The 24,788-nt window shown below is 42.4% G+C and overlaps 1 protein-coding gene across 2 annotated transcripts in view; it reads left to right on the forward strand.

Moving 5' to 3' along the window:
* Nucleotides 1–250: 250 nt before the first annotated feature.
* The window catches only part of PRKCA (protein kinase C alpha), a 140,837-nt gene continuing 116,299 nt past the window's right edge, over nucleotides 251–24,788 (forward strand). Inside the window, exons 1-2 of one of the 2 annotated variants that reach the window (XM_027749708.2) lie at nucleotides 251–521; nucleotides 3,833–3,864. In XM_027749708.2, coding sequence (XP_027605509.1) covers nucleotides 349–521; nucleotides 3,833–3,864 — 205 coding nt within the window. In that variant the 5' untranslated portion in view covers nucleotides 251–348. The remainder of the gene's footprint in view (nucleotides 522–3,832; nucleotides 3,865–24,788) is intronic. The other variant, XM_027749710.2, reaches the window with a different exon arrangement.

A 24,788-nucleotide genomic window follows, 5' to 3' on the forward strand; every position in this document is an offset into this window, starting at 1 on the left:
ACACCCCGTGCATGTGAGTAGGAGCCGGTTCGCGTGCGCGGGGCGCGCCGGCATCGCCGCACGGGGCGGGGGCTGCTGACGAGGGGCGGCAGGTGCTGACGCCTCTCCCGGTGCCCCCCCCGGCGCTCCCCGGCGGGGGCGGCCCCGCGCCCGCCCCGCCCCGGCCGGGGGCTCGCTCAGCCGCGGGCGGAGCAGCCGGGGAGGGCTCGGGATCCTCCTCCGCTCCGACGTCAGGCGCGGAGCGGGAGGCAGCGCCCAGCGCCGCCGTTGCCAGAGACTCGGCGGCCGCCGGACGGGGCGGACGTCGGGGCGGCGACTCCCGGCGGCGGGGGGTGGGGAGGAGGCGCTATGGCCGACGTGTTCCCGGGCTCCGAGCCCGGCGCGGACCCGGAGGCGGCGCGGCGCTTCGCTCGCAAGGGCGCCCTGAGGCAGAAGAACGTGCACGAGGTGAAGGAGCACAAATTCATCGCGCGGTTCTTCAAGCAGCCCACCTTCTGCAGCCACTGCACCGACTTCATCTGGTGAGAGACCCCGCGGGCGCCCGTGCGTCCCTCCCCCTCCCAGCGCTCGCTCCGCCCGGGCCCGTTCGGCTGTAGGGGATTCCCCGCCGCGGGCAGCGCCCGCGCCGTGCCCGGCTCCCGGTGAGCCGCCCTCTTTCCCTCCCACTCGCCGCTTCTCCGGGGCACCGCCGCTGCCCCCGGGGCCGCGCAGGTGACCCCGCTGGGGGTGACCCCTCCGGGGGTGACCCCTCCGTGTCCCCTCGCTGCCCCCGGCGCTGTCGCATCCCCCTCCCGGCGGGCTCTCTGCGGCCGGCGGCGCTCGGGGGGCCCCGACCCGAGTCTGGGCGCTCTCGGGGCGGGGGGAGCCCCCAAACTTGACGGCGCTCGGGTTGCAGAGACCAGCAGGGTCTGAAGAACCCACGCGGGGGCCGTCGCTTCCCAAATGGTCCAGATGTGTGTTTCCTTTCCCCTTGTCCCGGCTGGGTTGGGCTGGGCTCCCCGCGGAGCCCCTGCCCGAGGTGGGGGGCTCAGCCCGGCACAGCCGCCGCGGTGGGACGGGGAGTGGCTGTGTCACACTGGAGGGGTGTTGGGTGGCACAGTTTGGGTCTCCCAGCCTTAACTCTCGGTCGGTGCCTGCCCTGTGCCCTCCCGCAGCGGAGGCCGGGAAGGCACCGTGACACCGCCGCTGCGCTCCGCGGCGAAAAAAAGGGAGGGGTGGTTTCTGTGAGAGAAGCGTTCCTGCTAGAGAGGGCAGGAAAACTCCCTACCAACACCCTCACTGCTTGGCTGGTAGGGAAAAAAACCTCACCTCTGTGTTCCGGCCGGGGCAGGGCGGCAGCTCCGCGCAGGCCGGGCCGCCCCGGCGCTCCCCGGCCCCGGCAGGAGCGGAGGGAGCCCCGGGTGTGTTGGACCTGCGGAAAGGGCTCGGGATTCCCTTCCTGCGCCGCAGGTGGGGCTGAGCTCCCGCCCTGCTCCGCTGAGGAAGTTTGCGCTGCGGGTCTGGGAGCTGAAAGCGAGAGTGCGATTTGTTTTGGCCGAAGTTGTAGAAGATCTAGAGGGGTCCGCGCCCGGCTGGCTCTGTGTCCAAGGCGCGCTTCTTGCTCTTTTCATATGTATTTATGTTATATCTCGTATGTTTTTGTTCGCTTGGACACAGACCTTAGCCGCCTTTCATCAGTTTTGCTGTTTGCCTGCTGAAGCGAAGACTGATTGCTCCAGGACTGATTGAAATATAATTGCAGAGTAAGGCAGGAAAACTGAGATGTCAGACTGCAAAAGAAACAAGTCAACTTTCTGAGTTTGCCTTTTTTTTTTTATTTATTCGTTTTTTTTTTTTCTACAGTTGCAAAAAAAAAAAAAAAAAAAAAATCGCAGAGTTCGGTATTGTAAAAGTGAGAGACCTTCAGAGACTGCTTCAAAGTTAATTTAAACAAGAGTGAATTGGGAGGTGTGAAAAACCGCTGCAGGGTTACTGTCGAACTGTGTCTGTGCACATAAGTAGCGCAATCATGAAACAAAGCAGAGTTCTGTCCTGGCTGGCAGGGTGGATTTGGAAGTGAAAGGGTATCCTGTGCCTGACAGGTGGCAAGGGTGGCTGTGCTCTTGTCTTGTCTTGCTTAGCGAGTCTGAGGAAGTTCTTAAGATTCATTAGAAGAGCGTCTGACAGCTCGAAAACTTCTTTCATTTCCTCATTTGAAGGTGAGCCGCTCTTGAATAACCATCTCACACCACAGAAACGGCTTCACCTATTTCCAAAATGACTTGTGTCAATTAACATATGTTTTAAGGTATAAAGAATGAACTATGCAAATGGTTTTTTTCCTTAAATGAGACATTTACTAAAATAGTTTAGTGCCTCTTTATCCTCGGAAGCAATTTTCACCTCTCTACTTTGTTTCTGCATTATTGATACTTTTTAAAAGCCCTTTTACTTAAAATACATAGTAACTGCTCCGGGATTGGAGCGGGCTGCAACTCTGCACGAATTCAGCTCAAACACTGAGGGGTGCCTGTGCTTCTGGAGTAGATAACGCAGGAACGTTCTTTACAAATAAGTCTGTTTAGAAGGATAAAAAAAAAAATAAATCTAAAGTCTGTTTCATGTTCTTAGTCCTGCCATCAGCTTTCCTGCGATTGCATTTCCACGCTTCCAGTACAGGCTTTTTTTGAGTTTTGTGAAGACGAGAGATAACAGCATCAGAGTGACAGTACAGGCACGTGTGCTGCCAAGTAAACAAATAATTTGAGATTTCTTCTGGTTTTCTTGGTTTAGGCTTGCTTGTAGCAACAGCAGTTAAAGACCTGTGCATAGAAATGTGCAGAGAAACGCTCTGAGCTGTGTAATTTCAGCTTCCACCTGAAGTAACGGTGCAGTAAATGTTTTGTCTCTTCGCTAAATAAATAAATAAATAGTGGAGAAATCGTGTCTATATTTTCTTTTTTTAAAAAAAAAAGCCATTTCCACAAAGCTGATAATTAAACCCCATGCTGTTAATTGCACACAGCTTCTCCAGCTCCTGGCTTTTCTCTGTTTGTCTCTGAGTGTGAGCAGCTCCAGCTGAGAAACATTCTGCAAAGGGGGGGGGAGGGGGAAAGGCAGGGAAATGTTTATAAGGAAGATACTCAAAACAGTTATTTTTGTGGAAAGAGGATGTTGAACGCTTAAAGATCAACAAATAAATAAAGGCAGCAGCAGGGTGATTTGCCAGAGGTGTGATAAATGTTGGACCTCTGGATACCGTGGTCATTGGTGAAGTGTTTGTGGGGTTTTATGGAAATGGAGCAAGAAAGCTGGACAAATAATCAGTATGAAAATCATGGGCCTGTCTCCTCATTTCCATTGGAGCAAGCAAAACCTTTAGCCTGCCTGCTTTCCATACAGCAAACGACTGGAGTCTGGCTGAGGCACATAACACCAGTATGTAGTCCAAAAATTGGGATGAAAAACCAAGTGTGGTTTGTTTTATATGCCTTTGCTGGAACTTGGACAATTTTACCTTGCTGTTAAGTATACATGTGGCGTGAAATGAGTTGAAATATTATGCAGTAATCACAGATGATGATAATTGTAGATCCAAAATAGCTTGTAAAATAATAATAATAAAAAAATTGTTGCCAGAAGCTGAAATTACATAGCTGGTGACAGCTATTGTTCTCTGCTTTGAAATGGGTGGGCTGGTCTGTGTTGTGTATTTGAAAATCTGTTGCTGTCGTAGCAAAACCTGAAGTAATTTAATATGAAGCCATTTTTATGTTTTTATAGATATTTGGGTAGAAATTATAACTAAACATACTAAGGTTTGTTTTTTTTTCTTTCTTTCTTCTTTATGCAGGGGATTTGGGAAACAAGGATTCCAGTGCCAAGGTAAGCCACAACTGCTTTGCTGGCACACACATGTTGTTGCAGCTCATTTTGAAGGTACCCAAAAATCACCTGCAGCAAGAGGGAAACAAGCCTGGAAAAAACTAAGCAAGCATCTTTGTGTAAATTCTAAAACAAGGCAATTTTTCAGTTAAATAATTATTGATATTTCTATCACAGACATTGAACAGTCAAGTAACTGTTCATACTGTAGTAACATAAAAAGTTGGTGGTTTTTTTTTTTAAATCTCATCGTGGTAAATGTAGTGTAATCTGCATGATTCTAACTTTTCATGAGAATAGTCTGTGCAATTTAGCTTTTGCAGAGACCATTTTTCACATCAGAAGCTCTTGTCTGTGTGGGCGTTTGGGAAAATGGAATCACTTTTTAGTCATATGGCTTCTTTTCATAACCCAGAGTCCCTGGCTTTCATTTTCATACAGTGCATGTTTGGGAGGACCTTTGGCTTGAGCTACATATTAGGACAAGCAGCATTTTTCTGTGTTATATAATACTCAATTACAAAAAAAATCCACCTGTGTAAAATCACTGATTTAATAAAATCTGCTAACGTTGAGAAATGGAAAGCTGCTGCAGTGTAAGGTAACTGTGTATGCTGTGCTCTCACCCAGTCTGTATTTTTGCCAAATTCTTATCGTTATTTAGCATTTAATCATAAACTAACCACACCCAACTCTTGCAGGTTTTGTTCTTTGTCATATGTTTACTTAATTAGGATGAGGCTTTTTGTTGTCCTTCTCTCTTCCCCACCTTCCCTGTCATATCACCTGCACTTTGTGTACTCATTATCCAGCCTTTCCCTTGTCTCTCCCATGGCATTTTTAATGGGTATTTGCTGTTGCCTTAGAGCATATTTGACTATCCTGAATGTTGCTTGTACTTAGTGAAATCATGGAGTCTGTGGTATTTTTGTGAAACTTGATGTTAGCTGATACTTCTTGAGATTAAACCTCTGAGAAAGTGGATGTGAAAGACGGGTGCCTTTTAAAGATGTTGCAATAAATAGTTTTCTTTCTGCAAGTAGAGACTTGCAAGCACATGTAATGAAAGCTTTACCTGCCTGATTGAGGTAAGCACACATCCAGGATTTTGCCATGGATCTTGTATGCAATTTGCTCTGTGCCCCATATGTTAATATTAAATTTTGTAGCTATCCTCCAGTTTTTTGCCACCCATGACATCCACATAGATGGGTCTGTAGTGCTCGGTCCCCAGTGGAATGGCATTTCCTCAGTCCCACTCAGGATAGCTCAGTGTTTCCTAGTTCAGGAATTATTTAGAGGTTCATTAGGGATTTCCATTGGTGTACAGAAAATAATTGGGGCTGCATTTAAATTGTACAGTTCTGTAGCTTGACTCCTGCAGCTTGCACAGTGCTGACTCTCTCCTGTCTCCCAGCTGAGAGCTCGTGGCTCAGGTTGAGTGATGAAACTCTTTTCCACCCCCTTATGGGATCCCTACGAATTTGCAAAAGACAATAAATTAAATTTTGCCATGGTCTTAATGCCCTGAATGTGGCAGAGAGGCCCAGGGTGCAATTGCATTATTACCACACAAATGCTCAGCAAGAGACAGTCCCCGTCCAAAGTAGTTTGTCTTTCTTAATGTGTGTGTTTAATTTTAATGTGGCTGCTGTATAGACCAGCAAAAACACACTCAGAATGGCTGCTCAGGTTTACAGCCAGGAGTTGTGAGGTGTTATTTCATGGACAGGAGGCAGAACTCTGCTGCATTATTGGAAAGAAGTGTTTTGGAGAGGGAGTTGGGGATGATAAATAGTGGGAAATGTCTGTCTTTGGTCGTGTGTGAATTTGGAAATGAATTTGAAAGAGTTCAGGAGGATTAACTGTCTCCTAGGGATAGGATTCAGGAGGAATTTCCTCACTGAAAGGGTGGTCAGGCATTGGAAGGGGCTGCCCAGGGAAGGTGGTGGAGTCTCCATCCCTGGAGGTGTCCAAGGAATGCCAGGACGTGGCACTCAGTGCTCTGGGCTGGGGACAAGGTGGGCATCGGGCACAGGTTGGACTCGATGGGCTGGGAGCTCTTTTCCAACCTTTGTGCCATTTTTGTTACCTCCTGTTATTAGGAAGCATTTTGCTGTTTGATATCTGTGGTTTTATTGTTGATTTATAGAAACATGAACTATTCCAAAATACTGTGCTTTTGAAACAGGAGTTCTCATTCTGTTGGTTTTTTTCTTGCTGGTTGCTGTTGATTGTCTTTGTGGCAGTGCAAACATGATGGCAGGATTATTTCAGGGAGTTAGGGCTCTGATTTTCTTACATTGTCAAGCAGGCCAGCAAGCTGTCTAACTCTGGGAGCTTTGCTCTGATGTGCACCTGGAAATGCTGCGAGAGGAATGTGAAAAATAGAATAATTTAAACCTTTTTCAATCTACCACGGTATGAAAGTTCCCCTAAGAAAGCAGACTTTAAATTAAGCAAGCAATTAAGTTAAATTTTGGCTTCATCAGCCTTTTGATACTGATTGTTGCACTCAGAGTGTAACCTATGCTTTTCTTTCTGTTTGATTTGTAAGAAATGTTTTCCTGGTGAACAGACCACAACAAATAGAAACTCACTAAGATACGAAGAATGCATATTGTAGAACATGTATTTATGTATGTTTAGAGGTTGTTTTAAGTTTAGCACTGAAGGCTCAGCAAATTCCTCAGGGCAAGAATATTTTTAGTTACAGTAACATAAATGTGATCAACTCGTGTTCCTGATTAAGGGCCTGTTGTTAATTCTCTCCTAAATGGTTAAAATTTGTCATTTTTAACAGCAAGTTTTCCCTCTTTTAGATGGTTCCCCAAAGTGCAATATTCTGCTGTAGTTCAGCTTTGAAATACATTTGGCTTAAAGATAATAAGGAGCTAAGGAAGAGTTTCTCATTAGTTTTCTAATTTACATGAATAAAAATCAGAGAAATCAGTTAAAGCAGATCATTATGTTTCGCTAATCTGTGCAACTCTTGCTCTTTCCACTGTTTTGTCCTGTCTTCCCTCCATTTGTTTCCAGGCAGTTTTCCTCTGAATGTTGAATTCTAGCCCTGTGCTAAGGTTTTGGAATAGCCTGGTCCATGCTGGGTGTGTTTCCCAACACGCTGCTGGGTCTGGGCTGGGCAGGCAATGACAGGGATTCCTTCAATAAAAGTGGAAATGGGAGGATTTTATGAGTTTTTACTGTACAGATAATGTAGCATTGTCACATCAAGCCAGAATTCATTTCCTCTGTATTGTTTGTTTTCACCCACTAGTTCTTGACCTCTCTGCTACAACAAAAAGCCCAAAGAACCCACTGATGTCACCTCTTTTTTAAAACATGTATTTTCATTGAAACTGTTTTATTAAGAGTCTCTGTAGAGATGTGGTCAAGAAACTAATTTTCAGTGCTCTGTCTGTGGTCTGAAGATTTGAACAAATGAAAACTCAGAACACCTGTGACCTGGTTGACATGCAGTACATCCTCAGCAGTGATAGAACATATTTATAGTGGAAGCAGCACAGTTTATTCCTTTCTTCTGTATGGATTGAGGCTTAGTTCTTAGTTTTCCATCCTGATGGTTGTGTTTCCCCTACCAACAGTTTCTTGTCCATTTTACAATCTTCATTTTCCTTTTTAATGACAACAACAACAAAAAAATTAAGAAAAAATCTATCACACTGCTGTGTTGCTTCTTATAAAAATGATTTCTGTCTTCCTTACTTGGAAATGTTTTTGCCAAAGTGTGGACAAAATACAAAGCAAGTTCCCCCTCTCTCTTCCAGAACTGTTTCTCTTGTCTCATTATCATTTTTGTGGTAAGATGGGATATTACAGACCACAGTTTGAACAATGTGGGTGTTTTCCTTTGTGCTCTTTATATTTATTAGTCATATACTACAGTTTACATTAACTAATGTCTCTGTAAGCCTGAGATGGAGAAATTAATTCCATGGAGGTCTGGGACTGTTTATGGTGACTATGCAGCTTAAAAGTCAGCATGAAATCTTCTGAAATGGGAACTTAGTAAAGATACATTAACGAGGCAGCTGCTTTAAGTGTATTTTCATGTGTATAACTTGGAGGTATCTGTTAAAAAATAGAACCCCCAGAGCAAAACTTAAACACACACCTCCCAAAAAAACCCACAACCCAAACAAAATAAAAACCAGCCCCTGGGAGCATAAATTGTATCTGCACACAGACAGTTTCCGCAATTCCTCTCACCAGCTCTGTCCTTTCTGTTGGCCTTTTGCCCTCAGCCTGATCTGTGGACTGTGTATCTCTGGACCACTTCTCAAAGGGCAGTAATTTTTGATGATCTGCAGATGATTTGGCACACAGAGACAGAGAAGATGCTCGCTGTGTATTTGTCTTGTCAGCCTTTATTTGTTTGTTCTTCTTTGGCTGTCCTTATTTTTGCAACATCTGACCCATTTTATGAGGAAACATGGTCCTATTAATTGCTGATACCAGTGAAAGTTGAGATTCTGTTCCTATTTCCACAGCTGAACTCTGAGAGATCTTTGAAAAATCCCCCATGCTTTGAGTTTTTATTGAGAGCAGCAGTGACAGGTGAAACTCCTGAGGTTTTAATAAGTGCAGATCCGTCAGTGTTGGTTCAGATCAGGAAAGCCCTTTGGAAATCTGTTCTCCCAGTTATCCCTGCTCTCACCACGCGTTGCTCGGTGTTGCTGGGTGGTCTTGGAGCAAGGAAAGTGGGTTTCCTTTGGGTGCTGCTGGACAGAGCTGTGTTACAGCAGCACATTGGATGACCTGCAGGTGCTGAGGGGTGGTTGGTTCGTGGATCAGCTGCAGCTCATCCCACATAAAACCCCTGAAATTGGGTGCCCAGTTCATAGCACTGTTTCCCTCTGCAAATCTGTTCCTGTTGGAGCATCACCTGGCAATGTAGGTGTGGAGGTTGTGCTTTCAGCCTCTGTCTCCTGTGCTGGGAAGGGGAGGTGTTGTCTCTGAGCACAGGGAGCACAGCGGGACATCTGTGTCAGAGGAGGGAAGAGTGTTGGTGTTGGTGAGGATTCTCTGGTTCTACAATTACCCAAAGGTTCCACATGTTGAATAGACAGGGGTGAGTCCCCATCCCTGGAGGGTTTCAGGAGGTGTAGATGTGGCACTTGGGGACGTGGTTTAGTGGTGGCCTTGGCAGCTTTAAGGGTTGGACTCAAGGATCACAAGGGTGTGTAGTGATAGGACAAGCCTTGAGCTGAAGGAGGGTGGGTTTAGTTCAGATGGTAGAGAGAAATTCTTCACTAAAAGGGTGGTGAGGCCCTGGAACAGGTTTCCCAGAGAGGCTGTGGAGTCTCTAACCCTGGAAGTGTTCAAGGCCAGGCTGGATGAGGTGCTGAGCAACCTGATCTCATGGAAGGCTTCCCTCCCCATGGCAGGGGATTGGAACAAGGAGATCTTTAAGATCCTTTCCAACCCAAGCCATTCTATGACCCTGAAGGTCTTTTCCAGCTTCTGTAATTCTCAGTGCTCAATATACAATTCACTGACTATACAATTCACTCAACACTGAACATGGCAGTAAAATAAAGAAATATGCCATTGTACTTCTGTTTTTCTAGAAAACTTCCTTGGTGATATTGTGCTCATCAAAACTGCAGCATAATTAAATCTTATCTTGCAGCAAAAACTTTCTTATATTACATTTCAAGAGCGAAAACCGTCTTCACCCTTCCCACACTTCTAACATGCGAAGTTTTTGGGTTGTTTACTGGAATCAGATATCCCAGCAGCATGTTCCAGTTAAAAGAGACTGACTGTTCCAGTGCCCTGGATGTAATTCTGTGGAGCTTCTAATTAAACATGTGGGAGTGATAGCTCATCCTGAGCTGACAGATAAACTACTTGGAGTCCTGGGCACGAGAAAGTTTGGCATATTCTTCATTTTTTCCCTCTGCCTTGGTGTGATACTGCACATCAAGTGCTGATATGCAGCCACATATGGTGTTAATTTTATACAAGATTTTTGTAGATTTAAGTGACTTATGCCATGAGCAGAATTTAATGAAATGTTGGAAAGAAAGCAGCAGAAAGATGAAGAAAACAGATTTCCCTGTTGGGATGCATCGATAATTATTTCTTTTATGTTTGCTTTGGTGGGTTGTTTCTCTTTAGGGTGAAGGGTAGAAATAATAAGTTATTTAATAAATAGTTAAGGCTCAGTTCCTGAGCTTTTACATCTACAGTAGAAAGCATGCAAGTCTAAGAGTGAAGGACTCTCTTGTGGATAATTAATAACAGGAACTACCCTTTAAGTGTTTTTAAATTTTTGTAGATGCTGAACATTGTAATTCTAACTGTTTCCAGCAGTGCCTGGTGAAGGCTTGCAGAGGTTGGGAGAGCTTGGGAGCTGGTTATCAGCTGTTAATTTTTCAGTTGCAGCTATTTGTGAATAATGCCTTCCATAAATGTGATTCATAACCATCACTTGGAAGTCAGGCAGCAGAACACGTGTGGATCTCATTGTCACTTACTCTGATTTCTTAATTAGAATTGGATTTACATGAAGGTTTTTTTTTTTGGGTTCCTTTCTGCAATTACATAACTTGGGCTCTAAGGTTCTGCAGGCACACAGGTCTTTTTTCAGGTTATCTTCTAGTGACTTCATGTAGATTTTGGAATCATGTTACTGTGTTAATTAAAATCTTCTCATCAAATGAGATTTATTAGAAATCTGGGATATGTCCTCATAAATGTAGAAGTTTACAGGAATTATTATTTTTGTCTCCTGTCATTTACAAAATGTCCTTTTTTAATTAATTATTTATTTAGACTGATGCAGAAACACGCTTCTTGAGCTAAAAAATTCAAGTTTGTCTGGAAACACAAAAATAAAAAAATATATTATTACTCAATTTGCTTCTTTTTAGTTTTTAAAATAATGCTGCAAAACTCTAATTAATACTTGTCTTTATAAGATGGCCAGTCAAGGTTTTGAAAACATTTGCCCTTCATTTACAGTCACATAGAGGGTTTTCCACTGTCAGAAGTGTCAATGAATGGACAATTATCAACACAAATTGCTTGGATGGCACATTCAAAGCTTTAATTACCTTCTGTAATAATTGTCAAGTTGTTTTCTTTTCAATTTTTGATAAGAAAATAGCCCATATTCAGGAAAAAGCATAATTTTTAACTGCAGTTGCAGCTATTTCTCCCTGTTGTTCTTTAGCTTCAATTAAAAGGATTGTATAAAGCTATCAATATTCTATACAGCTATTAGTACTGTATACATTGCAAACATTTGCATACAGGTAAATGAAGCTTGTAATTGCATTTGGAAGCTGCAATTTGTTCTGGAGCAAAACTTTCTGAAGATTATATTTCTGAAAATTCAGTGGTTTTTATTGCTCCAAATGATCCTTAAAGTGATGGCATCGTTGAATGTTGGTGGCAATTTAATTAACCATTTTCAAACTTAAAAATCTACAAGAATCAGGTGTTTAAAATTGGGTTCTCTGTGCTTGGGTTTCAAAACCACTGACATTGTGCATCAGGGTGTCCACTTAGTATACGTTAAAAAAAGATTAGTTTCTCAAAAAAATGGATCAGATACTACCCTTCCTTATTTTACTGTTAAATGGGGGAAAAGTACATATTATGAAGTACAGACTGAAGATAGAAATTCTCATTTTGAAGAGTGGTGAAGGTTGTCCCCAGTGTAACTCTCTTCCCAAAGCACAGAATCTTGGCTCTTCATTTTCCTTTAAAATTAAGAACATTTTTAACTTCTCTGGAATTTGTGCTAAGTGTGGTATTTTAGCTCCTTAGTAAACAAACCATTATTCATGTACGAGAATGAATTGGAATAATAGTTTATCTTCTTCTTTTCAACTTCTAGTCTGTGTGGGTTTATTATTTTGGTTTTTACTCACCAGGATCTCAGCCAGAATCCACTTCAAAGTGTTCTTGCTCTCAGGAAATTGGCCTTTAATATTAAAAAAAAAGGTGAATCTTTCTGTTCTGGCAAGGAATGCAGAAATAAGCGTTATCTTATGGGAAATTGTTGTGTACATTAGTGTTTTATTGGATTGATTTTAAGTTTCTTCCTCCCTTAAGACATTTCTATCAGGAATCATGATCTGCATTTTTATTGCTTTTCCCTGTAGATAAGGTGAAACAAACTTTAGGAAAGTGCAAAACCATCCCCCTCCTAATTGTCTTTGCTTGCTGGAGTGTCTCTGCAGTGTCATTTTTCCTGCTCCTCCATCACCCTCCTGCGTTTCCTTGGCATCTCCTGCTTCCCTGCCCGAGGTGTTACCTGCTGCCTGTTCTCTACACCCTCTCACCTGAACTAGTTTCCTCATTTCTTGCACACAGGCTTTGATCCACAGAGAAGTTTCTGAGTGCTAAAGGTGACATCCTGCAAGGTGCTGACAGGTTCTGGGCAGCTCTGTTTCCTCCTGTTCCAGAATTCGTATAAAATGAGTAGATTCCAACCTAACAATTCCCTGAAGGCGTTTGTCTCATATAAAATGTTGAAAAATAACCCTGTTACAACAAACATAGAAACAGACTAAGCAACAGAGTTTATTATAAGGGTGAATATAAAGGTCTTTTTCATGTTTTTCCACCGTGGCAGGTTAACTGATTGAATTTGTGATGTGCTGTAAAATTAGTCAGATTTTGGACTGCTCCCTACCTTGTTTGCTAACTTTTACTTGAAATGAATTAAATTTGAGAGCATTCCAAGTATGTCAGTTTTACATCTTCCTTTCTTGTCATCAGCTTTTAAAAAGTACATCTGTTGGATGTATTTTTATAAAATGGAACTTCTCTGTTAATACAAGTGATGTGGCAGCGGTAGAAAGCAAGAAGTAAGACTCCTCTGTGGGTATTTTTCAGTTCTCCTCTGTGTATGTGCCACTGAGACAAATGTAAGACTACAGAAAGAAGGGAGAAAAACATAATTTTTTGAGTTTAATTTTGATGTTGCTCAGAATCCTCAAGTGTGAGCCTTTAAAACACAGTGAAGGCTCAATGTCTAGTTGTGCAGCTTAGTTAAACTATTTTTTGTGGTGTCTCTAATACAGTGTATGTCCAACACACACAACTGTTGCAGCTGCCTGAAGATCCTGGAGAATATTATGTGTTTTGTTAAATATGAAAACTTACTAAAATTCCTCTCTTATCCCAGTATATCAGTGGGAAGAACTGTGGGTTTTTTTCACGATAGTTTATTTCTTTTTGTTCATAGAACCATAGAATGACTTTGAGTGGGAAGGGACCTTAAAGCTCATCTCATTCCCCACCCCTGCCATGGGCAGGGACACCTCTCACTAGCCCAGGTTGCTCCAACCTGGCCTTGGGCACTTCTAGGGATGGGGCAGCCCCAGCTTCTCTGGGCAACCTGTGCCAGGGCCTCCCCACCCTCACAGGGAAGAATTTCCTCCCAATATCTAATCCAAGCCTACTCTGTTTCAGTGTGAAACCATTCCCACTTGTCCTGGCACTCCAGGCTCTTTTAAACAGTCTCTCTCCACCTTCCTTTTTGGCTCCTTCAGTCCTGGAAGGCCACAATTAGGTCACCCTGAAGCTTTCTCTTTTCCAGGCTGAACAATCCCAATTCTCTCAGCCTTTCCTCATAGCAGAGATGCTCCATCCCTCCAGTCATCTTGGACTGCTCCAGCAGGTCCCTGTCCTTCCTGTGCTGGGCACTCCAGTTATTTGCTTGGCTAAATCTGACCTGTATGTTGGTACAACATAGATTCTGTAGTGTCTGCAGTGTGCTATCAGTGTCTGTAATGTGCAACATCCCTGCTTTGCCTGTGAAAAGGAACACTGAAAAGCTGTGTAGTCACTGAGGAGGGTTTTAAAGTGCAAGTGGTGGGTATGTTTTATATCCATTCTCCTCAGAAGCTGTGCTGTTTCCTAATGGGTCCTACAGTCATTATGCCAACTGCACAGCGGGCTCTGCCTCGCAGGATTTACATTCTGCAACTCCCTGGGCTCTCCCCACTTGTCCCACTGAGCAGCAATTCTGAGTGTTTTGGTCTGCCTTAGGAATCCAGGTGTGCCTGAGGAATCTGTGGAACTGCTGCCTGCCCTTGTTTTCATACGTGGACAAGGCAGCAAAGCTTATTTCTAAGATTTCTGCATAAACCCAACTCTTGTCAGCTCCCCGATGCTGTGTAAAGAGGAACAGCTTGGCTGTCAAGTTTGTATAAAGTTCTGATCATCTAATTAAGCTTGAGCTTCTTTGAACCCTTTGCAAAACCCGAATTATGTTGTATATTATTAAACCTGGTACAAGGCCAGACGTCACTTTCTTTTTTAGAGTATAAATGCATTGTTTTACCACTATATAAAGCTTGCATTTTATTCAGTGCTGCATCATCATTTCGTGGCAGCAGATCTTCTGCATAATTTCTGTGGGTTTGGATACTTGACAACAAATGTGCTGAAGGCAAGGTCTGTTACAGGAGTTCTCCTGAAAGTGCCTCAAACAGGATTTCCTTGGAAGCCTGGGTCTGCTTTAGTACCTGGGACAGATAAAACGGAGTGGACAGACCTGGCTTGGACATTTTCCTCAGTATTCTTTATAAATAGAATAGCAAATGTAATAAGAACACTGTAAAATATTTGATAACAGAGCCATTTGTATTTTGGGAAGAGGGAGGACAAACCTTTATCACCACTTTCCTGCTTTCTGTAGGTTTTTGACTTCAGATTCCTTTGTTTCTCGCCTGTGCCTTGAGCTTCCCTGGCCCTGTGGTGGTGGAGTTGTGCATATTTACAATCATAGGCAGCAACTACAGCCCCAGTTTTCAAACAACCCCGTCACCATAATGGGCCTATAAAGTCTCAAGGCTTTTTATTGCTCCTGTCATCTCAAGTGCTTTTGACTCCTGATTACAGAGCAATAAAACGTGGGTGGTTGGGTTGATGGGAGGGACAGCAACGGAATGTTGTGGGAGAAGGTCTGGAGTGAACAAATTCATTGATGCAGGGCCTTGAATTTGTGGACACAGCGTAACTTTGAAGTATTGATCGTTTAAGTAAATGTGTAGCTTAAGACTGATGAAGGGAATAAAAGACTTCATAGATCATTAATGTATTTGGGAGGTCTAATTGGCTTTATGCAGGGTTTTGTAACAAGCTTTCTGCAAGGAGCATTGATAAATATGCTCAGTAAATTTTAATGAAGTCCTAAACACTATCCATGAAGCTTATTTTGTAATTTAAATCAATACATCAAAAAGAGTACTAATTGTAGGACTTACTGTAGAATTAAATTTTTAATAAATCTTCCTCTTCCTTGGCTTTTATTCATCTTATGCAAATATTGACCTTTGAATTCTTACTGTTGCTTGTGTTTTATTGAGCCTCACTTTGAAGGGGTGAGAGGATGTGTGTGTGTCGTCTTTAAGCTTTTGTTGTAACAATTAAAAGGGCAGTGTCAGACACTGGATCACTTGACATTTAACATGGCAAAATGAGAAGGAAATCAGTGATAAAATCAGTAGGGTTAATTTTAGAACCATCAAATTCTAAGTGCAGAGAGGAAAAACTAGGCTGGCCAGCAGGGAGCATAACTGATGTCTTCCCAGAAGTTCCAAAAGACAGCTTGTACTGGTTCTGCAGGCAGGAGTACTCTTTGTACGGGCTGTATTCATGTTGAGCTAATAAATGTTCTTAAGATTTTAAAGCCTGGGTCTTGCAAGCAGCTTTGTATGAATGGATCAGTATCACAGCCAGTCAAAGTTGATCTATTAAGTTGTTCTGCATGGACCAACTGTTGGGATCTGACCTTAATCTGTAGTTAATAGTAGAGGCTTTAATGCTTATTTTTATTTGCAGTGCAGAGATCCTCTGAATAACTGAAGCCTCATATTAGGCAGAATTCTGCATTAATATTCAGTAAAGCGAGCAGCCCTTGATACAGAAGGTTCAGTAACCTGGAGAGACATGAGATGTGCTGATATGTGCAAGTGTTATCCTCTCACTTTCCAGATGTATTTTTTGAAGTGGAAATTATTTGCTTGAGCTCGGTGTTGAAATTTCAATGTGATAGTGTGATAATGTCTCCTGGAGCTTTACATCAAAATATCCTGTGGCATAAATAGTTGGTGTAATTTGAATTACGCTTGTTCTGGCTGTATGTAAGGACAGAGCTAGAAACATCACCTGAAACATTCACTGGATGCAACATATACCTCATGAGGAGAAAGTGGCCGACTTGGGGACTATGCAAAAAAGAATTTCTCCTTGCAAACATCTCTTGTAACAGTAATTAAAAAGCACCAGTGAGAAGATACATCCCTTGCTTCTCAGGTAACTCAGAGAATGTCTTCATCCCCTGTGTGTGTATAATCCACAAATGTGGGAAATAATTGGTGTGATTTTACCATGATCCACAGTGCTGACCCTGAAGGAAAAGCCTCCAGTGCTCTTTCTCAGCAAACAGAGTTCTGCCAGCCTTAATGATGCAGAGATGATTTATTTTCATCCCCTCCCCTCTTATTTTAGAATGTAGTTATCAGTGGAGCAGAAAATAATACACTTCAAACTTGTTCTCCTCCTGTAGGTCCTTATCACTTAATAAGCAACTTTTCTGCTGCATGTACAGAAAGCTCAGGTCGTGTCTCTGGTGTGTGTGTGTTGTGGTAGGAGAAACTTGCTCCTTGAACCGAGTTCTGTCTGTAGTTCCTCGTGAGTTTTAGGGTGAATGAGATCTCCCACACAGGTTGTTTTGCTATACACAGTTAATGGAACTGATAGGATCACCAAAATCAAATGGGTGATGGGAAAGAGGATGATCTTGCTTGAGAAAAAAGTGATCAAGAGGTATTTTCCATTGTGTTATCTCTTATTGATAAGAAAGTACTTAAGTTGGTTTTCAGGTTGTGATTTTGGGGGTTTTTTTCCTTCCCCCATTACGCTGCATTTCAAAAAATAGAGCCCTTAATTCAGGCTCTTGTTGCATGAGCAAATTTTTTTATCCCCAGGTTGAGGCTTAAAACCAGAGCAATTTATTCTTCTGTGGTGTCTCCTTGTGCAGTGTGAGAAATTCATTCTGACCTGATGGCGAGATCAGGGTAACAGATGCAATCTTTGGATCAACCAGCTACAGCTTTTGTGTTAACCAGTCTTCAGGAAATATCACTAAATTACTGCAGCACAAAACGCATCTGTTGGAAATATGTTTAAATCTTTTGTGAAATAGGAGGGGAAAAACATGGCTGGGCCGGGGAGTGGCTTTGGGAGCAGCTGTGCTGGAGGATGAAGCGTGGCCCATGTGAATGAGCTCTTTTCAGAAATCCGAGCAGACCCAGTCAGAGTTGGGTTCGTGTGGCTTCTCTCCAACTGTTTTGTGTCTCTGACTGTTGCATAAATGAATTCTGGAGTCTGGGGTTTCTATCAGTTGGCATCTGCCCCTGTGAGGGTTGGTGGGCAGCAAAGTGTGTGTGGCTTTACAGCAGCTGAAACTTGCACTTTTTAGTCGCTTATAATTCCCGATTCAGTCTCGACTTCGCTTGGTAGGTTGCACCCTTGCTTTTGCAGGAATCCTGTCCTAATCCCTGCATTCCAAAGGGAAGTGTTCAGCTACGAATCCACCCTTTAACATTTGCTTAGCGCTCAACTTTGATATTTTATTCATTTGCTGTAATGGCACAATCCGTGTTGCCATGAGGATGCTTTTCAAGGCCCCGTCTCCGCTCTCAGAATTCGATGTCCTGCTGTGTTTTACACCATCATGTCCTAATTCTGGAGCTGCTGCCTGTCGTGTGGCCCTGACTCAGAGCTCCAACCTGTTCCCTCCTCACATCTCACACTGCACCAGCACCACAGGCCTCCCTTCCCTGTCCTTCCCAGCATTGTGGCAATTCCGGCACCAGGACTTGGCAAAGCCTTGCTGTGGCTCTTGGAGTGGGAGCCCTGAAGGAAGATAATGAGTTCTGGATTACTCATTAACACAGGATAAAACATCAGTTTCCTTCAGCACTCTTGGTGTGGAAGCCTTCAAAAATTTCAGGCTGAAAATAGGAGAAAAAAAAAATTCTTTCTGCTCATACATATTTTGGACTTTGGTTTTAGGAGAGGTAGAACACTGGTTATTATTTAACAGGTGTAGTATCTGCATAATGGTTCTAAAATTAGTCAGTTTTGGAATTATTTTAAATGTGAATTGCTTTCAAGTAGAGTTGATGTGGAAACTTCTCTCTGTAGATCTTCCTTTTTTAAGGTATTTCGTGAGACCGGTTTCCACAAAAATCCTCTTGAACAATGCAAAATGTCAAAGCTTGCTGAGATTCAAAACAGCTGTTTCCAAAATGGATCCTGAGTTGATGGGAGGCTCCAGGCTTTCTCTAGAAAAATGCACTAACCCAAAGTGTTAATAAAATTCTGTGTCCCCAGATTAATTTTATGAGAAGAGCCATCTTGATGAAGATGGTGTTCTATTTTAGGGTTAAAAAAAATCTGCAGGCTGTCTCTTGAGAAGCTACCAGGATCTCTGATAACACAACATTTTATTTATAGATTGCTGATATGTTTAAGAGGCAGAAATTTATCAGCAGTCCAGATGTTCTAGTTTTGCTAATTAACCTGTACCTGCATATTTTGGGCTGTCTCTTCAGACATGGACTTGCAGATCATAACATGCTTATGGTATTTGAATGAAAAATGTGTCTGGTTTTCTAAATGTTGGTTTTAGACAGTAAAACTCTGCATTTCTGTCATTGATTTAAGGCTCTCCAAAGCATTAAAAATTGAATTGCACTGAGTCTCATTTGTATGTTAGACTAATGTTGTCCCCACCTGTAAAACAGTGCTTTGGTTACAAAATTGTGACAGGATCAAGGAAATGAGATAAATATGTGAGGCAGGAGCTGTTTTGTTTTGGTTTTCGTCACTGTGGTACAAAGTCTTGTGCAAAGACATATTTATGCTTCACAAGATCCTGGTCCTAAGGAGTGTGAATATTAAAGGGATGAGTCAGAATAAGAACAGAACCCTGCAATTCCAAGCAGTGATACAATAATCTGTCTGTGCAGTGCTGCTTGAGCACAGCTTCTCCCATGTTTGCCCTTGCTCTTTGTTCTGCAAAATAAGGTGCAAGTTTTTTTTTTTGCTGGTGGGAAGTTGTAGTTTTTCAAGCAGAGTATTTTAGAGGAGGTCATTACATAAAGGCAGATTCAGTTAATATTGGCTTTCACTGTGCAATTATTTTTATGACCTGTTACACCTAAAGAATGATTTATGTTTTGTTACTTTCCGTTTGGTTTTCTGCTGGGGAAGTGTATTCTCATCTAAACCTCTTCTGCCTTCTCTAGGATGCTCCTTAAGGGTTGTTTAAATGAGAACAAAGGTGCACTGGATGCCTTTCTCAATGGCTGCTTCCTCCCAAGTAATCTGTTCCTCAGATCATCCCTTCAGCTGGCACCGGCTGAGTCTGTGTAAAGCACAATAACCCTGCCCATGCCAGACCCGAGCGTGTCCCTGCTCCAGCGTTGTCATTTTATCACTCACTTGACAGGTGTGAATTTAAGTTCTGATTTCACAGTTAAAAGATTTTATGTATTTAGGTTGGGAAGTCCGTTCGCTGCTTCATCTGCTTTAGTCCATTATAGGATTTAACTTTGGAAATCCATGCAAGTCTGAGATTTTTTGGAAATTATTAAGGGTGCTGATGGTGTCTGTTACCCTGGCTTTGTTAAATCCCTGTTTGCAGCTGACGGGGCGTGTGTTGGGCTAAAGTGGCAAACACATGTTGAGGCTGGAGTGTGATTTATGCTATATTTCTGCAATTTCAAATCCTCTAAACCATGGCACTGTTTTTGGGTCATGATTAACACAGTAAAATTTTATCCAGTCATGCTAACAGAATCTTGTTATCATCGCTGAGTTCTGCTCCTAGAGAAGAAGTGTTTTAAAAGCTTGTTGCAGATGGTGTTCCATCTTTCCAGATAATAAGATTAAAATGTGTGACGAGGCATCTTCAGAGAAAAACCCAGGATGGTGGTGGGATATTGTCACAACCTCTGTGGAAGTGATAACGATGCAGTAAATCAATGTCTTGACCATTTTGATTCCGCTGGAAACTTGGTACAGCTGTGTCTTAAAAAGCCTGGGAAAACTATTTATGGGAACTAATTTCTGCAGATAGCAACAAATTCAGCATGCTCTCACCATCTTTGGGATGTTTCCTTATTTGAAGCTGGTGGAATGAAACGGAGATATATTAAAAATGCAACGTGTAACAGAGCTATGAACCCTCTTGGAAGTATTTGCACTTCCTGACGTGGCTTCTTTCATCCAGGAACACCTTTTGACCCCAATTGGAGCCAGATTCTTTCTAGTTTAGCAGCTCTTGAGCTGGAGGGAGAGCACATAGCTTATCTTGGAGATGGGAAATGCCTCCCTGCCAGGCTGCTTAGAGCAGGGCAGAGAGTTCAGCCTGCACTGCCTTGGCTTGCCCTTCCCTGCCCCTGTGGCCCAGATAGTTCCAACTTTTGGGATGAAACTTGTCTGGGCTCATTCTCTTCTCTGCCACTCTGGGAAGGGATTTGTGCCGGGCAGGAATTCACCTGCCCCAAATTTCCACCATCACGGGAGTTGTTGCTGGGAACACAGAGAAGGAAATGAGGAACAGGAAGCAGGGAAGAGGGAACAGGAGGAGCCTTGGCAGAGGGTGAGTGCCAGGAACAGGAGAGCTGGGAACCTACCTGGGCATCCTCCAGGATAGCAGGAGTGGTTCCTGGAGTGTAGAGCAGGAGTGGTTCCCGGCGTGTGCCGACAGCTGGGTTTACACTTTCCGTGTCATCTGTGTTGTCAGAACACTTTGGATGTTACACTTGGAGAGGGGAATTCATTCCAAGAAACTGAAACTTCCACAGGATGTTGTTTGGCATGAATTTGAAAAAATGCAGTTTTGTGTTTCAGCACTTTTTCGCCATTCAGATTTTATCTGAAATGAAACCTTTCCCCTGGTTCTTGCTCAGTCTTCAGGAAGACTGATTTGTGGGTTCTTCTCAGTTACTCATATTTTCTTATTAGCAATAAGTGAAATGTAGTTTACGCTACTTAATTTCATTAAAGCCTTGTATGGTAGGATTTCCATCAAAAACGCAGCTAGTGGATGAGAGGATCTTTTGCCTTCTATTATTTTGCCTTGCCGCCATTAGTCACTGCTGCACAAACAAAAAATTTATTCTGAAACAGTTTTTAAATTGTCTAAATGTTAAGTGCAGCCGTTTAATACCGTAATTAGGAATAAATTTATAATAAAATTCTATACGACCTCCAGCTTTTTCCCTTACTTTCCTGTCAAATCCATTTTTGTTTATTACTCTCAAATCACACTGATCTGCAACAGTCAGCTGGTCTGGGCTAAAAATAACCCTTCCTTGTGTTATAATGACATTACAGCCTTTTATTTAGGGATATATTATAAGGATATGGATATATTATGTAGGGAAAACTCTGACACGGTCCATGTGTGTGCTGAAATGTGGTTTAACGTGCCCGGGCAGGGCTGTGTGGGATGTTTATCCGTGTCAGGGATCCTGGGAGCAGCAAGGGCAGTTTCCTCGTGGAATGTGCAGGATGGATCCAAAACACTTCATAGCAGCAGGAGATTGATGGGGCACCAACAACCCCCCGGATTTATGGATCCCTCCAGGCCTGATGCTGATGGAAGGCTGTGATATTATTTCCTGTTTTGCAGGGGAGAGCTGAGGGCGGGAGAGGCCCCGGTGTGCAAGCACCACATTCCCTGTGGGAATTGCAGCTGGCACAGAGCCGGGGTGACCTGAGCAGGTCGTGCAGGTGTCGGTGTCAGCAGGGCTGTGGCACCACAAGCTGTAGAACCTGTCTGAGGAGCTGTGGGGTTACCCTGGACCTCACTCTGGGGATGGCTCTGCCAGGGGCACCTGAACATGCCTGGGCTCTGTCAGGCCTGGATTAGAAAATATCAATTTTTTAGCCCTGTTTATTTATGGTGGTTTGAGCACTGTCGCCCCCAGCCCTCAGTCACTTTGCTTTTATTCCTTTAAGAGTGGGTAAAAATCTGAAAAATGAGCATTATACCTACAAGCTATTTTGTTTCTCGTATGTACTTAAAACATCTGGGAACTGACACTTTAGGGCCATGTCACTTTTAGCTTTTAAGGAGAATTTCTCACGTTTCCCTGTAGACCACTTCTGCCAAGGGAAGAATCCTTCATGGTTTGTGGCAAGACTTGGAATATCTTGCATAGGAAGACGTGGTGCAATCCACTCCACCTCCCCCAGCAATTAATTATTGCTCTTTAGAAATAATTAACTGAGGGCTATTGGTGCTGCCAGCCTCATCTTGGTACCAGATAAGCTCTCCTTGGGATTGGAATGTTGTTTCTGAGCAGGTGGTTCTGAAGGAGCACTACCTGTGTGTGTCATCCTGTTTCCTCCTCGTTAGAGACTTCACAGGATTATTTGACAGGATTACATTTCCACTTCTGAAATCTTAACAGGAATTAAAAAGATGATTTAAACCACTTTTTTTTTTTTTTCCCCCTTCCTGTTAAAACTCTGAGGTGTTGGAAATCATTAAATAGTTGGCTGAACTATAGGCTCTATGGTCGATTGTTTGAATACTCCTGCCTGGTTTTTTTTCCCCCGTGTAAATGTTTTCCTTTCTTTCCTTTTCGTCAATTTTCTGTAAATACATTACTTCAAGAACATAAATATTTCTTTTCACGAGCTTAATGGTGGTGGTAACAACAGCTATACACACACTGAACCTTGCTTGGCATGACCACGTATAGAATGTTTGGGGAAAATGATTTTACTCACCAAAACCCAATCTCAAAAGAGTAATTTTTAAGAAACTGAAAGAAATGTGCTTACACAGAGGTGTGAATGAAGGAAATTGGGTTTTATTTCTCTGTCGTTATCACTCTGTTTGTGGAAGGGTTCTAAGGGTTCGTTCCTGCTGTGAATTATTTTCTTCTTGTCTTAGTCATTCACATAAGCTCAGGTGCAAGGTAGTTAAATGAAAAAGTATGTCTTGTTGAAACTCACTTCGTCCTCAAAACATTTCAGAAACTTCCTACAGTATTCTCAATTACACTCAGTAATAATCTCTATTTAGGTTTATTAGGAATATTTAGAGTATTCCACAGTTGAAATTTTTATTCTGTGCTCAAATCAAGGGTGCAAACTCACCCATTGTCTTTAAAGTTCAATTGGTTAAACTAAGTGCTGTCATCTCTTTTTTTAAAAAAAAAAAAAATTCAGAGCTTATTTATATTGAAATTATTGTGTAATTGTAGCATTTAAGACTGAAATATGGCAGGGGATTGGAACTAGATGATCTTTAAGGTCTCTTCCAACCCAATCCATTCTACGATTGTATGATTAATTTGAAGTCCTGAAGTAATCAAATTTGAGCCACTTCTGAATTTTCCCCCAAAATATTCTTGTAGATTCTTGTATCTTCTGAAGTGTGTACATTTATTTATTGATTCTTTGTTTTAATTTTAAACAACATCAAAGCCTTAAAATGTTTATGAGTGAAGAGTTCCTTCGCATTTGATTTTGGTGGTGAGCGACTGTTTGTTGTTTTTTTTTTTTTTTTTTTTGACAATGAAACACTGAAACATTAATTACAGTTATATAATATTATAATATAGACACATCTATGTGGAAACTTATTTCTAACTGGAATTTCTCTTCCACAATTTAAAGGTAGCAAAATATTGAAATGAATGATGCCAAAACCATTGCTCTCCTCCTCCACTGGCACGTGCCAGGGAGGGGAGGGCAGGTACAGCCCCACATGCCAACCAGCTCTATTATGTTTGCTGTACTTTCTTTTCAACCTTTTCATTTTCCCCACAAAATTAATTAGTCTTTTAACTCCTATATAAGATAAAATTTTGACCTTCTAAAAATAGCCGCAGTGCTCATCCCCTTGCCTGCATTTTGTTGAGTATTAGGTATCTCTCCTGGATGTTCTGTGTGATGCTTATTTTTAGGGCCTCTATTAATAGCTTTAAATATATGATGTAAGAAGACTTGAGACGGTGTTAAATGGGAAAACTTAGTTATTATCTTTGTAGTTTTCACTGTTAAATGTGAGTAGAAATCAGTACCAGTGTTTAATATAGGGAGTTTTAGACTGGAGAAGCTGAAGTATGTGACACTCAAGTATGTGACAGCATTTTTGGTATTTAGAAAAGTCTGAATTCAACGAGGGGAGGTGTTGGTGTTTCCAACCACTTCCATTATGTCCATTATTTTGCATTATTTGGTAATTTATATAGGAACTTACATGGTCTAAGTAAGAGTTACTTCAGCCAGCAAATGTTGATTAACTAAATATAACAAATGGAGAGGTTTCCAACCGGTATCTCTAGAGCTCCCTGCATATGCAGGATAAAGGTTCTGTAACTATGGATATTCTGAGCTGTGTCTCCTTGACAGTGTTGCAAAACCCCAGGTCTCTTGGATGATGTGCTCTAGATTTTTCCCCCCACACACTCTGCCATCCTGAAAAGAAACAAAGAGGAAAAACTTGTTAATGGGGAGCTTATGAGCCTCTAACTATTTTACACAGGAGGTGTGAAAGTTTTGCTCTTTGTCAGCAGCAACAATTTGAGTGATAAATTCCCTTTCTGATGGAGGCCCCACTTTCTTTCCTCCTGCTCGTGTCCTGCTTCTGTTATTGCTGTGCTCCAACTGGTGGAACTGGTTGACAGATCCTGAAGGTGCATTTTCACTGAGAACTGAAGACAACTGTTGTACAATTAAAATCCTGTTATTTCAGCACTGACTTTGTGTCAGTGCTTTTTGTTTCTATCGTGTTCTTTTTTTTCCTTTTCGCTTCCAGAGCTGCCAGTGACATTTTTATCTCAGAAGTGCTTGTACGTGGTGACAGGGATCGTGTGTTAATTCGAGGACAAATAAGCATA

The sequence above is a fragment of the Pipra filicauda genome, unplaced genomic scaffold (assembly GCF_003945595.2).
Source record: "Pipra filicauda isolate LSUMZ 115617 unplaced genomic scaffold, ASM394559v2 scaffold80_size11013439_pilon, whole genome shotgun sequence".
In the NCBI taxonomy this organism is placed as follows: domain Eukaryota; kingdom Metazoa; phylum Chordata; class Aves; order Passeriformes; family Pipridae; genus Pipra; species Pipra filicauda.